Raw genomic sequence first — 16,654 nt, 5'->3', positions numbered from 1 at the left:
GCTATACTATTGCTATCTATCGACACCAAACCAAAATGTAGTCCTCAAAAATCTTCACTATAATCTTCAACAGTGTGGCGCTAAACAATGCGTTAAAATCAACAAATGTGTTTTATGCGTTTTTGAATAGAACCCAAACAATTGATTTCAGCGCTATAGTTTGTTCGGAGAAGTTTCTTGATATATTAAAGCGCATCTTTTCACGTAAAAAGCTTCGTGATCAATCCACCTAGCAGTGACAAAGTTGTAAAAGTTGCAATTTGAAACAACTTTGTCGAAGACGCGATTTTGCTATCTCTTATACTTTTTGAGAGATATGCTGTTGTATGTGAATGACCCTTAATAATTATATTTTTAATCATAACATTTTTCCAAGATTTTTAATATTTTTTGTTTCTTCCGCAAAGTTGTTTGTCACATAAAAACACATATTTTAGTACACTACACTGAAGACGGCCTTAAAGTTGAGGTTGGAATAAACGTACCTGTCAGAGGATACAAACTCTAGCGGGATAAAATAGTATAGTACTAAATTCGGTTTTTCGCTCATTTATAGGTATTCCACTAAACAATTCGAAGAATAAAGCTAAATTTTATTACCATGGTGGGGTAAGTGGATCACCAATAACAAACATCTGTTTTCAAAACAAATGTGGTTTAATTATGTATAGTACGAATGATAATACACTTGTTCTTGATATTAGTGCTAGTAATATTACATTTTAATACTTTGAAATTAAAAAATATCTTTATTTAATCAAAACATATGTATTTACATATTTTATACATTACTTCACACTAATTCGAACAAAAATAATATTGTAGCTAAAATAATTTGAAGAAAATTCATCCATTTGTACACATAAGTCATAAAGAAGTATTTTAGGATTATTCCTAACAATGTTTTATAAAACCACTCGGAGTTTAAAAATATTAGCTACATTTACTTTTGAATAACAAACTGAAATCCTTTTATTCTATTTATGAATATATTTGTATCACCTGTCTAGAACAATTTATATGGTCAAATAAGGTACGATTATATGCTTTCAATTGGAAAATTTGTATATTTTGCTCTTTTACAACTTAGCTTAGATAAACCACGAAAAGTTTCGCGTAAATTTTAAAATTATTACTTTTTTATACCAGAGAGGTTAAAAAACTTTCAAGTGGATTATTTCAAATTGTTTTTGATCAATTTGACAAATTTAAGCTGGGAATGAATCAAATTAAGGGAAAACAACATTTGTGGATACTAAAACTTATTAAAATTATCGTAAGCAGTCTGCCACTCAAAAATAATAATACTTGATCCACTTACCCCACCCCATAAAAAAGCAGGGGTAAGTGTACCATGTCCAATATATCTGTATTTATTTATAAAAATCACATATTTTTCATTGTGATTCATTGAATTAGAACTGAAATGCTCACCACGTGTCGAAAAAACTTATAGTATTCGACTTTAGACAGAGATACAGTGGATTTTTGATTGATGGAAAACAATTTTAAAATTAATTATTTTTTGCAGCTAACAAGTTTGCTTGTGTTGGTGTACGTGTAGTACCAGTTTTGCAATAGTATCAGTGTGGGCGTAAGAATATAACTTGAAACGAAGCAATGGTGCGAAAACATTCAACATATGCAAGTATTTATGCTTAATATTGACGCCAGAAGGATCTCCGACGGTGAGAGCTATATTAAAACTATGCATTGGCTAGTGTTAGCGTGGGCAGTGTTCTTTGCTTACATTTTATGGGGTCCATACTAAACTCAAAAAAAAAACACGCAATCAAAATCGAAACAGAACAACCGAAAACGCGATTCCTATGCGGTTCAAAACAAATGCTACAAGTAGGGGAAGACGGGGTAAGAGCGCCCGCCGGGGTAAGACGGACCACCTCCAGTTTGGCATGAAAATGGCGGTTTTCTTGAAAGTTCACCAAGCACTTTGCATAAACACAAGATTTTTGACATTCCAAAGCATATAGCATTATTTTTTCAATGCCAAATATCAAAAACAAAGTGTTTGCTCGTAAATACTGAATTTGATCTAATTTTAACAGATGCTCACTTAAAGATTTCAGAAGAGATTTTTCGTCGAACATGACAAATTACCCGTCCATGCTTTAACATAAATGTGAAATATGCTTCAGTGAAGTGAAATATGAATTGTAAATATTTAGCTTTGAAATGAGGCCCTACTTGTGAAAATTGCGCAAGCGTGGTAAAACCGACCACTGTTGATGGGGTAAGACCGCCACCCCTAATTTGTACCAAATAAAATGTCTAAACCATTTTAAAAATTGTAACTACATTGTACATTATTATTCAAGTAAAATAAAATCAATTTTGTTGAAAATACACAGCCAATCCGCATATTTTTCCAAAATATGCATGTCTTAAGGTAATGATAAGTATATATCTAAGTTTTGTTTAACTAATTAACCCTAAAAATGATTCAATATTCACGTGATTCAATGTAGAATTCATAAAACAATATGCTTTTTAGAATAACAGGGAACTGATATATTTTATCGCAAAATTGTGAACGAAAATCGAGGTGGTCGCTTTTACCCCGTCGCTAAAAATAATCGTGATAAGAAATCACTTTTTCAACCTTCAAGAAATATTTTTTTTTTTACAAATACAATACCTACGATATTTTTTGATCATACCCAAGGCTTCAAAAAACGACATGCTGCGTCTAAAAAGGATTTATTGATTCTTGATTTTGACATGTGAATTAAATTCCTTAGGCGGGCGGTCTTACCCCGTCTTCCCCTAAGAGTTGAATTTCGCGACAAGTTTAACAAGTCGATAGCAAAGGGGAATCTTTAGGAAACAAAAGTCACTCTCGAGCGGCAGTCCATGTGATTGTAACTTCTCTCGATATCAATTAGCAGTTTTCGTTTGAATTTATTATTTTTGGTTTGATCGAAATCGGGGAAGCTATAATTGTAAGATTGTCAGTTCGAGAGAAAATCATGGAGCTTTTAGCTCCCAGATAAGTCTAATTCGCGAGAGGCGTGGGCGTGATCGAGACGAAACGAGTGATTTTAGCGAAACTGAGCGTTAAAACTGATGATAATTCTTAAGTGATTCGTGATTGCTAATGATTGTTGAATGTTCTTTTTAACTACTACACTCATAAGATTTCCCTTTTATTTTTTAGTTGATTACTATTTATCATTTATGTTTGTACATTTCCGTCTTTCCCTTAAAACGGTTACGCGTATTGTGCATAGGATTTGTTTCTGTTTTAAAATCTCAAACCAAGCAATGGGCCCCATAGAGAAGTGTTTTTTTTTTCTAAAAACAAACAGCCCTTTTGCGATTAACCTCTATTTCTACACTTTATGAAAGAAAAAACAGCATGTTAACCGTAAATCATTATACAACGTTGCTATACAATCGTATATATTTATATCACGGTGTGCCAGAAACCGTTATTAACGTAAAAAAATGTCCAAGATTTTGGCACCTACATTCGAAACCTACCATTCGAAAGATATAGTATTCAAGCACCTTCTCCGTGAATTTGAAAATATTTTAACGAGGGAATCGAAAGTTATCGTGATTTGAAGGGTTTGAACTGTTTTGGAAGGGATTTTTACATACTTCACAATTTTCCCCACCAGTGCATCATTATTAATTTGTAAACTAGCCAAGTAACCATCAGCTTTGCATTGAGCATTCAAAACATATGATATCCAAGCATCTTCTCTGAAATTTTGAGACAATTTCTTCGAGAAAATCAGAAGTTACAGTGATTTGTATATTTACTATTATTTCTATGAAGTTTAAATAAGGGCTTATTTATATGGCTTTGCTATATTGATGCGCATAATTGACAAATAAAAATGTCTATAGGACTGACACTCGGTATCCAAAAGATATAGTAGAATCTTCGCAGTTAGTTTGATATAATTTTATCGAAAGACAACATAACCGGAGTACTTTGAAGGTTTGGACATGTCTTTAGGATTTATTTTCAATCGTCTTTCATTCGAGAAAGGCAGTGTTTCGTTACAGCATAAGCAAATGTGATCATTTTCGGCGTTTTGCTGGGCAGTGATTCGTTATGGCCCAAATACGCGTATTGGTTAATCTGAATAATTTGAAAATGGTTCTTTGTTACTCAGTCGAGGATGGATTATCAACTGATATCGTTTTATGCTACTGTTTTAAATGTTCTAAATACGATTGTTCAGAATTTATTTGGACAACGTTTATATTTGTTCAAATAATAGTTCAATAGTTGTTCAAATTAATTCAAATAAATAAGTCTATTATTGTCGAAATAAACCTTGTTTCATGTTTTTCAAATATTTCAATGCAACAAGTCTCATATTCGGATTAGTTTTTACATAATATACCAAGGTCCTTGAATTGTTAGGTACTATAAATATCGACTTTTCATTTAGATACTGATAGTTTACGTTTTAGATTGATGTTGCATGATTCGCATCATGCAAAACCTTTGAATGGTTCGTTATCAAAGGTGTCGTCATATGAGTCTCAAGTCAAGTTTTGTACACATGAAAGAATTACTTTTTATTTTATTTTATTTACTATTTTGTTGACATTATTACATTTGTAGGGAGGTGTCACCAGTGAATATGATGCGATGATCTCTAGGACTCTTGTAATTAAGCGTTATGTTTACCAAGACGAATCCTGTAATATAACCTTTTTCCATTTTCTAAACACCCAATGATTTCTCATGGAAGTGCAGAGGATCCCAACGGCTTCGTCAGAGATAGCAACACGTAATACATTTATTCCATAACCCAAATTGACCTGTATTCGAACGCAGGCGGCGCTGATATTGCTTAGTACAGGAAATGAGAATTCCATTACTTACACACTGAGGATGATGCAACAAATCCTAAGTAGCATAGCATCCGTTGGTTTCTTATACAAGTATAGTTGCTCTTGTAATGACAAAGAAGCAGCAGAGGGCGGTCAATCACGCTCTTTTATCACATTGATTAACATATTGACAAGAATTTGTTGGATTTAGTAATAGTAAAACATTGAACATACTAATTAAAAATATTCAAAATTTGCTTTTCCACAACTTCAAAGTACTCTAGTTATGTTGTCTTTTGATAAAAGCTAACTGCGAAGATGCTAGTCAACTAGTGTGTGTAGTCAACTAAATCTTCTGAATGCCGAGTGTCAGTCCTATAGACATTTAATTTGTAAATTATGCGCATCAATAAAGCAAAGTCATATAAATAAGCTCTTATTTAATCTTCATAGAAATAATAGTAAATATACAAATCACTGTAACTTCTGATTTTCTCGAAGAAATTGTCTCAAAATTTCAGAGAAGATGCTTTGATATCATATGTTTTGAATGCTCAATGCAAAGCTTATGGTTACTTGGCTAGTTTACAAATTAATAATGATGCACTGGTGGGGAAAATTGTGAAGTATGTAAAAATCCCTTCCAAAACAGTTCAAACCCTTCAAATCACGATAACTTTCGATTCCCTCGTTAAAATATTTTCAAATTCACGGAGAAGATGCTTGAATGCTATATCTTTCGAATGGTAGGTGCCAAATTCTTGGACATTTTTTTACGTTAATAACGGTTTCTGGCACACCGTGATATACATTTCATAAAAAAAAAAGATATAAATTGTAAATTGTAATGCAATACTATTGACGAATGATCCACTTACCCCACTGATACACTTCCCCCACTGTACCTTACATATAATATCCAATGTTGAAACATTGGAACAAATGTCAAATAAAATTATTAATAATTTCAGACAGAAATCGTTACAATCTTCTATTGCCACGATTAATGCGTTATATATTTAGGGTAAGTTAGGTTGAGTAAATTAAAAACGTGTTTTTTTTCTCTCTTATAAGCAGGTGAAATCAACTATCCTGTAAAAAATCTGAACTGCTACGGCAAATGAAATGTAATATGTTGTTAACAAAATGTTAAATAATGAATTCTTAAATTTGTTTTACCAAATCAGGATGATAGTGTTTTCTAATAACACAGAACACCTAGATATAAGAAATTAATGTAATGTGTTGAATGATACTAATGAAGAAATTAAAAAAAATCTCAACTAACCCAGTCTCTAATCATCTGTTCTATGATAAAAGGCTGTGGAAAATCTCAATGCATCACTTTGAAAACAACAAGTGAAATTAAAGGGAAAGTTACATCAGAATCGTGCTTTTCGAAATTATTGTTCTATCTTCCTCTTAAGTGTTCCAAAGAGTATCAAATTCTTAGAGTGTTAACAATTTGCATCGTTCCATCAATCTGCAAAGGGTTTTTCACTTCTTCTTCTTTTTCTTCTTGGCATAAACGTCCTCACTGGGACAGAGCCTGCTTCTCAGCTTAGTGTTCTTATGAGCACTTCCACAGTTATTAACTGAGAGCATTCTTTGCCAATGTTGCCATTTGCACATTCGTATATCGTGTAGCAGGCACGATGATATTCTATGCCCAGGGATGTCAAGGATATTTCCATTACGACACCTTCAGCATGGCTTTGATTTTATTTTCGCCTTAAAGTATCACATGCAACTATGTTCAACAAGGCTATGTACATTTCTTATTAAATTTATTTCATATCAGATGTGTGATGCTCCTCAACTCCGAGAGGTAAATGAAATGCATTCTACCAAAACATCATCTGTTCTGAAATCATATGGATCATTTTATATCAATGAAGTTCAGTAAACATTTATTTTTGATGTGCGATTGAATGGGAAATGATGTTCCAAAATGACACTGCCAAGCTTATCTAAACCATAAGGTGATTGGACAAGCAATAAAGTTTTTATTATATCGATTGTGGAAGTATATTTAAAATTGACAATTTCGAACGATTGAGCTATTTGTCTACGATCGGTTGTTGGTGTCGGTTTAGGTTACGTACAAATATACGCATCATTTTCGGAGAAAATGAGAAATTTTTCAATATCCATTATATTGGTGCTAATCGTCTTAAAGGATTATCAAACATCAGCACTAAGTTTGAATTGTGTTCAGTGTGAGAATTGTCCTGAAGAAATAACTGACTTCAGTAATAGTGAACCATGCGAAACGCAATGCGCTGTATACAAAAGTGTGTTATGGATGAAAGGTGAACTGAATCACTGTAATCTCATGAGCAATATTCATTTCAGATGAAAATAATCAGATTGATCGTGGATGTTTCGTCAGTGCAGAAAATATAATGCTTGTTTGTCCGGGAGACAATTGCAACTATAAGCGTATTCCAACATGTGACCAGTGCACAACGTTGGATGACTGTATTACGACTGTGTGTGATAGGGAAAACGACGAATGTTATGCCGGAAAATTCGGTAAGTTTCTTCTTTTCAATTTCTCATCGTAACAGGCGGTTTTTCATCACGCCAATCTGTTATGAAACGGCCTTCTTTCCTGTACCAAATTGATCGGCGCTAAGTCAGAGTGGACCAAGTACAAAACTTGGGAAAATTGGGTTATACTATCATTATATGCGAAATTACCTTACTTCCATTTCACTTTGATCAGATTCGATGAATGTTGTAAACTGCGAGAGATATGTAACAAATTTACTTTGAATGATCAATGAAAATCCATAATAGTATGCAGTCAGAGTAGACCAAGTGCGTATTTCCATAACAGCGAAAATGATCAGCGCACTGAGAAATGCGAGGAAATGAAAGATATTTCATACGATTTGTCAATTTTTCTCACATCGAATGAATCATCTTATCATCTTTTAATAGAAACTCATGAATATTACTAAATTCGATGCATTTGATTTTGATTTTTGACTATTTACCACATTTGGATGGGTGGTCAGAAATTGCAACAATTTCTGTGCATACAGAGCGGACCAAGTGTCAAAAAGCAACGAATCCATCGATTATTGCAATTTTGAGTCGATTTCAGAGTCCGATAGAACATTTTGATAGTTCTATGATGATGTCTAGTTCTATTCTATAGTTCCTTACAAACAGGAATTCCCTAGAGCCCGCTTATTGGACCAGTATATTTTGGGAAGACTCAATATTTTCACTTGGTCCACTCTGACTGAACGCATATTTGAATATTTCAGGTATTCAATGCCCTGGCCCTGCAAAACTTTAATTGTCATGCTATCTTAATGCCACTGATTTCGGGATTGAAGATATTGATTATTGAAGAGATTACGAAAGAATGTTCATAATCTGTTTATCTTAGATGTAAGTACCCAGTTTAACGCTATATGGAAATTTCTGACTTAGATTACAAAAATGGTCCCAGTTTGTAAAAATGGATTTCGTTAAGAGATTTGAGACCGAATTCATGTTCTACTATAACTAGGCTGTCGTGGATAAGTGACGAATCCATTATGACTTTATCAAATAGTGATCGTAGAACAGATTGTTTGTAAGCGGTGCAAAAACGCTAAAAACTTGTAAATTTTAAAAATTTGCATATAAATCCTCAAATGCACTTGATTCCAACGAAAATATCTTTGACATGAAGTGTCATACTAATACTCTTTACTATTGCATTGGTTTTTCGTAACTGATTGACAGAAACTTCGTTTTTTTTTCGTTTAATATGTTGTGGGTCTCGCACTATCAAAGTTACCCGCATTATCAAAGTTACCCCGTTTTACGGTATATTTAACTGAATATGAGAATTAACGTTTTGAACTCATGCGTAAACCTTTGAGGCCATTGAGAACATTACGATAGGTAGGAGGTTTCTGAGATTTGCAGCCATTATTGCATAATGGAGCGAGAGATTGTTAACCTGTCAATTATTACTCCGTACCAAGTTGGCCGCGTGCAATCTTATTTTAATATTTTCAGCGGAAAAAAGTTGCGGAAAATAATTTTCTGTACCACTTCTAAGTTGTCCCCTCTGACAGTTTTAAACTGCAATAAAAAAGTTTCAAAATTAATTCGACATAGAACCAAAAATAACTAAATTGAAACACCGTAAATTTTCTAATCACGTGGGGAAAGTGAAAAGTTTCTTATTAGAGATTGAATTTGTGTTTTCTCTTTAGGTAGCTATAAGTATACAAGGTTTGCAATTATCATAGAACAACTGAACGTGGTGATAATTTAAGAAACACTATACTAAAAGTGTTAAAAGCTATTATCATAGAACTTCTCTAAAAAAAAGGTTGACAAATATTACGATATTAATATGTTTACTTTGGACAGCCAATTAAAAGGAAGACGTTGATTGAAAAGTTCCAATATAAAAGAACGCACGTAAATCTCGTGGAATGTCTATGTAAAGCTAGTTCAAAATATAAAAATGGTGTATAGGCGTATCCACATAAAAAAAGTTCTTAATATTTTATTGAAGGATTCCGTTTGATTTCTCCCGAAGAGTTATCCGACGTCATATCAATACAAATAACGAGCGGTGTAAATTCTACAGAGCAGTTTGCTGACCCACGATGTAAGAACTAACATTGGAAATGTTGCAGTTATAACATTGTCGAATCATTTCAACAAACATAACTGAACAGAAGAAAATTCAAGTAACAAGAATAAAATTTTCTTTGTTTACATGTTACTTATGTTATTGATCATTGGGACGTCTTGACAAATGTTAAAGGTAACAGAAATCGTGAATATAACTGTAAGTTTTTGAATTTAATCTTCAAAACGATAAACTTGCCCCACTTGCCCCACTTGGCACGGTAAATGGCTGGGCATGGCGTACCATTGGTACCTCGCGTACCTACAGGAATAAAATAGACCCCATTGTGTGGTCCTTAGTCTCTTGCCCAGCAACTCCTATCCCTACCTCCTCGTTGTACTGGCAGGGGTACGAGTAACCTTGGGGAAGATCGGGTAACCAACCCCCGGTGGGAACTTTGGTCGTATGCTGACAGGGAAGGGGGGGTTTGCTTTTGCTTTTGCTTCTGCAAACCTTGAGCGTCTGCACTCCATGTTAGGAGCGGCTCACAACAGCGTCTGTTCCCCATGTCAGGGGCGGCTGATCATCGTCCGAGTGCCAGAGAAGGACTCTAAGCTAAACTGCGCACTATGGCCCTCCGAACATTTAGGGGGAATGGTCCTCCGGAAATCTAGGGGGTTGGTGTCAGGCCCTGCAAGCCAGCCGTAAAAATACACCAGCACAGGAACGTCAACGAGAGAATACGGACCGGAACAATCGGCAAAGACCACAGCGACGAAAATGGACAGGTTCGATGGTGCGAACGTTTAGAGGTAATCATACCATCTACCAGAGCTGCGGCAACACACTGGGAACAGTTTTTATAGTGATGGGTGATATGCAGAGGCGCGTGATCGGGTGGTGGCTGATCAACGAAAGAATGTGCAAGTTGAGGCTCAAAGGCCGGTTCTTCAACTTCAGCATCATAAACGTGCATAGCCCTCACTCCGGAAGCACTGATGATGACAAGGACGCATTTTATGCGCAGCTCGAACGCGAGTACGACCGCTGCCCAAGCCACGACGTCAAGATCATCATAGACTTAAACGCTCAGGTTGGCCAGGAGGAGGAGTTCAGACCGACGATTGGAAAGTTCAGCGCCCACCGGCTGACGAACGAGAACGGCCTACGACTGATAGATTTTGCCGCCTCCAAGAACATGGCCATTCGCAGCACCTACTTCCAGCACAGCCTCCCGTATCGATACACCTGGAGATCACCACTGCAGACGGAATCACAAATCAACCACGTTTTGATCGATGGACAGCACTTCTCCGATATTACCGACGTCAGAACCTATCGTGGCGCTAACATTGACTCCGACCACTACCTGGTGATGGTTAAACTGCGCCAAAAACTATCCGTCATTAACAATGTACGGTATCGACGCCCGCCTCGGTATAACCTAGCGCGACTGGCCCAACCGAACGTCGCTGCCGCATACGCGCAGCATCTCGAGGTAGCGTTGCCGGAAGAGGGCGAGCTTGACGAAGCCCCTCTTGAGGACTGCTGGAGCAACATAAAAGCAGCCATCAACAACGCATCCGAGAGCATCGTCGGGTACGTGGAAAGGAGGACATGTGACGATTGGTTCGACGATGAATGAAGGCAGGTTTTGGAGGAGAAGGATGCAGCGTGGGCTGCAATGCTGCAGCAAGGAACGCGACAAAACGTGGAGCGATATAAAAGAAAACGAATACAGCAAACCCGCCTATTCCGGGACAAAAAGCGCCGCCTGGAAGAAGCGGAATGTGAAGAAATGGAACAGCTGCATCGTTCACAAGAAACGCGAAAGTTCTACGAGAAGCTTAACGCATCCCGAAAAGGCTTCGTGCCGCGAGCCGAAATGTGTAGGGATAAGGACGGAAGCATCTTGACGGACGGACGTGAGGTGATTGAAAGGTGGAGGCAGCACTACGATGAACACCTGAATGGCACGGAGAACACAGGCGACGAGGGTCACGACAGCGGAGGAAGTGGCTACGTCAGCACGGCGGATGAAGGAAACCAACATGCCCCCACATTGAGGGAAGTTAAAGATGCCATCAACCAGCTCAAGAATAACAAGGCCGCTGGTAAGGATGGTATTGGAGCTGAACTCATCAAAATGGGCCCGGAGAGGTTGGCAGCTTGTCTGCACCGGCTGATTGTCAGAATCTGGGAAACGGAACAGCTGCCGGAGGAGTGGAAGCAAGGGGTCATATGCCCCATCTACAAGAAGGGTGACAAACTGGAATGTGAAAACTATCGTGCGATCACTATCCTGAATGCCGCCTACAAAGTGCTATCCCAGATTATCTTCCGTCGTCTATCACCAATAATAAATGAGTTTGTGGGAAGTTATCAAGCTGGTTTCATCAACGGCCGCTTGACAACGGACCAAATCTTCACTGTACGGCAAATCCTCCAGAAATGCCGTGAATACCAAGTCCCAACGCATCACTTGTTCATTGATTTCAAAGCGGCTTATGATTGCATCGACCGCGAAGAGCTATGGAAAATCATGGACGAGTACAGCTTTCCCGGGAAGCTCACAAGACTAATAAGAGCAACGATGGACGGTGTGCAGAATAGCGTGAAGATTCCGGGCGAACACTCCAGTTCGTTCGAATCCCGCCGGGGACTTCGACAGGGTGATGGACTTTCGTGCCTGCTGTTCAACATCGCGCTAGAAGGTGTCATGCGGAGAGCCGGGTTCAATAACCGAGGTACGATTTTCACAAGATCCAGCCAATTTGTTTGCTTCGCGGATGATATGGATATTGTCGGCAGAACATTTGGAACGGTGGCAGACCTGTACACCCGCCTAAAACGTGAAGCGACAAAAGTCGGCCTGATGGTGAATGCGTCAAAAACAAAGTACATGCTGATAGGCGGAACCGAGCGCGACAGAGCCCGCCTGGGAAGCAGTGTTACGATAGACGGGGATACTTTTGAGATGGTTGATGAGTTCGTCTACCTCGGATCCTTGTTAACGGCTGATAACAACGTTAGTCGTGAAATACGGAGACGCATCATCAGTGGAAGTCACGCCTACTATGGGCTCCAGAAGAAGCTGCGGTCGAGAAAGATTCACCTTCGCACCAAATGTACCATGTACAAAACGCTTATAAGACCGGTGGTCCTCTATGGACATGAAGCATGGACCTGCAAGCACTTGGAGTGTTCGAACGAAGGGTGCTTAGGACGATCTTTGGCGGAGTACAGGAAAACGGTGTGTGGCGGCGGAGAATGAACCACGAGCTCGCTAGGCTCTTCGGCGAACCCAGTATCCAGAAGGTTGCGAAAGCAGGAAGGGTGCGCTGGGCAGGGCATGTTGCAAGACTACCGGACAACAATCCTGCAAAGATGGTGTTCGCGTCGAATCCGGTTGAAACAAGAAGGCGAGGAGCACAGCGAGCGAGGTGGCTTGATCAGGTGCAACAAGATCTGGAGAACGTGGGCCAAAATCGAAGTTGGAGAGACACAGCCATGGACCGAGTAAATTGGCGTAACATCGTTAACGAGGTTTTATCAAATTAATTGATGTAATACCAACTAAATAAATAAATAAACTTGCCCCACTTGTGGGGTAAGTGAAAAGTATGGAGACGTTTTTCAAAAACTTTTTCTGGACTTTTTTCTTCAATTTTTCATAAAAATAAATTTCAGCATACTGCTTATATTTGGTGGGAGTCAAGCTAAAAAATATACACGACCTCATTTGTTTTAATTTAAAGTCTCTAGGATTGGAAGAATCCCAACTATGTCAAATCCATTACCCACTTGCCCCACGGTACCTTATTATCAATCTCGAATGAACCTAAAATTTCCCTTCACAGGGTTTTAGTTCATGATCTGACCTTTCAGAACCTTTCGGAAACGACGTACTGGACGGACGAGAGTTGTGTAGTGCTGGCTTGGTCTTTCAATATCTAATAAATAATGCGCTTTCAGCTAGGCATTACATAGGGTTATGTGCTAGTATCTATCGAATCAAGCATTGATCAGTGAGAACTGCAATTTTCCCAGTATTGCAGTGACTGATGCTGATACAAACCGATGCCAAACAATTCTTTCTCAAAATGGCTTTAGCATTGTACAATAAGATTTTGATAAATCTTGATCTGTTTTTGGCAATACCGTCAAACGGGGCTTCTTTTGTAATTTCTACATTCTTCAACTTTGAGGATTTGTAGCTCTTACAATTATGGATAGATATTGATAATTATTGCATATATTTAAGTTGCATATGTACGAAACAAATGTGCAAAATATGAGACAAATCCATCAAGAAATAACAAAAATGCTTGAATTGCGAAAAAGGTGTGTCCTTCAAGACAAAAAAGGGACTACTTTGGAAATTTTCACAATTTGATAATGAAATGATTTTTCCTTATAAATTTCAAACTAATTCTATAGATTATCGTCCATTGTGATGTTATTGAACGTTTTTTCATTATTAAACATAATTTAGAAAATTGCAAAGCTCGAAACAATTACACATATATAACAAATTTAAGCGAAACATGCTATTCACTATTTTTAGGTTGCAGTATAAAACTTAAACTTTCAAATTCCTTTTAAATAAAACTTTTACTTACGAATGCTTGATTTGTATGTTGACATATTTAAACGAACGATGTAACTACTAGGTACTGCGATGATTGCATGATTATTAATGAGTTACACTCCCGTGCATAAGTTTGGGTTCACATCCTAAAAAACATGCAAAAGTGTTCTGTTCATATATCTGTGATTACACGTCCAATTGAAACTCTCTAAGTCGCATTCAAAAGGCAAAGAGTTATTCTTACTTCGTGTGTATTTTTCCAAAAACATTCTTTGAACTTTGTATACTAAATTTTTACTTGAAGTTGTGACATTTTTCAAAAAACACACTGAAAAATCATATCTAATTTCCTCAGCATTGGGTCGACCAAAATTTTAAATCAAAGTGTCATTAGAATCGTAATCTTATATTCTTTGAAGAGACCCCACGAAATTTTGGCGGAAAAATCTGGAAAGTAATCAATATCAATGAAACAGTCAGTCAAGTCATCGTGCAAAAGTTTGGGTTCACCCCTCAGTATGGTGTATCGTGCAAAAGTTTGGGTCACCTGAACTTACTTAAATCTGTGAAATCTCAAACCAATCATGTACGTGCAAATAATGGCGCTGAAAAAAGCTTTAAACTATTAAAATCGGTTGAAAAATGGCAGAGATATTGACAAAAATGATGTGCGTGCGGCTCAGGTGAACCCAAACTTTTGCACGATTTGCATCATACTGAGGAGTGAACCCAAACTTTTGCACGATGACTTGACTGACTGTTTCATTGATTTTGAATACTTTCCAGATTTTTCCGCCAAAATTTCGTGAGGTCTCTTCAAAGAATATAAGATTACGATTCTAATGACACTTTAATTAAAAATTTTGGTCAACCCAATGCTGAGGAAATTAGATATGATTTTTCAGTGTGTTTTTTGAAAAATGTCACAATTATAAATAAAAATTTAGTATACAAAATTCAAAAAATGTTTTTGAAAAAATACATACAAAGTAAGAATAACTCTTTGCTTTTCGAATGCGGCTTAGAGAGTTTCAATTGGACGTGTAATCACAGAGATATGGACAGAACACTTTTGTATATTTTTGAACCCAAACTTTTGCACGGGAGTGTATGTACAAAAACTGTCTTTTTGCTATTCCGTTGCATATCACCCTACTTTTTATCAACAGGGTTAGCAACATAACGGCCTACTTTTCCTAACAACAGAAATAGTATCCAAAAGTGTTACTTTTCAGTACTGTTAACGGTGCTGAAAAGTAGCACTTTTCAGTTTTGTTTTTGTTGTCGTCAACTAGATATCGGAATCTCTTCATACGTGATTCCTTCAAGGTCTACAGGTTTCTAATTAACTAAGTACATCAGTACATCATTCGCTGGGCAATCCGCATCTTATTCAAGCCTTTCTGGAATGGAATGAGAACGTTTAGCGGACGTAATGTCAGCTATTTTACATCCAAACAAGTCTGATGCTTCACGAGACAGTTCGTTTGGCATTTTGGCACATAAAAAGCAACAATATTTACAATATGATTCAATTTTACTTTTGGCTTCCTACCTGTTCAGTCCTCGAAAAGCCACAGCGTTTCAATCAATATCGTATCGGTGCAAATGTGAAAATTTGTGACAGTCATACAACAGCTCTGTATCACAGCCTACGTGATGAAAAAATACTGATACTACGCAAGGATACCCACGTGGATGGTCTTGACATATGTTTGTGCTAATAGAAATAATCCAACTGAAACGGCATTTTCGTAATAGCAAAAAATGTTGTATGCAACTCGTTGCAAAACTCGATTTTTTCAGCACTCGTCGTATTTATCCAACTCGGCAAGCCTCGTTGGATAAATGTACAACTCGTGCTGAAAAAATCATCATTTTGCATCTTGTTGCATAATAGTTATTTATGCAACAAGTTGCAAAATGATGATTTTTTCAGCACGAGTCGTACATTTATCCAACGAGGCTCGCCGAGTTGGATAAATACGTCGAGTGCTGAAAAAATCGAGTTTTGCAACGAGTTGCATACAAAATTTTTTGCAATAACGAAAAATGCCGGTTTTTTGTTGGATTTCTGGGGATATTTCAAGAAAATCCACATGACCATCCATGCGTTGTAGCAACTCAGTGTTTCTCAATCAGGTAGGCTGTGGAATGACTGTCACAAATGTTCACACTTTCATTGCTGATTCTACTTTTAAAGACATACCAGGTAAGGACGCCCCACTTAGAATTTTCAACCATATTGTATATGCTGAATTACCAAGATTACAAGAACCGCCCCATAACGCTCCCGTCCTTTTATATAGTGAACCCATAAATCCTCTACTTCCGCAAGACTCAGAATCCCCACGGTCAACCAGCTTCTGAATCTAGAATCCGAATCCGATTTAATTCAGTTCGTCAAATGGATGAAGAATCAACTTAAGTTCTGATTCTACATCCATTTGACGAACCGAATTGAATCGGATTCGGATCCTAGAATCAGAAACTGGTTTGAGAAAATCACAGCATTTCAATAAATGTCGTATAGAGGTGATCCGACGCCGATTCGGTAACTTCCAAAACAGAACTGAAAAGTGCTACTTTTCGATACTGTTATCAGTGCTGAAAAGTAACACTTTTCAGCACTGTTTATATCGGTAGGAAAAGTAGGC

At 37.3% G+C, this 16,654-nt stretch overlaps 1 protein-coding gene across 1 annotated transcript in view; it reads left to right on the top strand.

Annotated features, from left to right (window-relative positions):
- The first annotated feature begins 6,884 nt into the window (after positions 1-6,884).
- Positions 6,885-16,654, top strand: part of LOC5573080 (extracellular matrix protein A) — an 80,465-nt gene continuing 70,695 nt past the window's right edge. The window contains exons 1-2 of the mRNA XM_021846436.1: positions 6,885-7,109; positions 7,171-7,350. Of these exons, the coding sequence (XP_021702128.1) occupies positions 6,947-7,109; positions 7,171-7,350 (343 nt within the window). The 5' untranslated portion in view covers positions 6,885-6,946. The remainder of the gene's footprint in view (positions 7,110-7,170; positions 7,351-16,654) is intronic.

Source organism: Aedes aegypti, chromosome 2 (genome assembly GCF_002204515.2).
Source record: "Aedes aegypti strain LVP_AGWG chromosome 2, AaegL5.0 Primary Assembly, whole genome shotgun sequence".
Taxonomy (NCBI): domain Eukaryota; kingdom Metazoa; phylum Arthropoda; class Insecta; order Diptera; family Culicidae; genus Aedes; species Aedes aegypti.
This window is presented reverse-complemented; position numbering and strand designations above follow the sequence as displayed.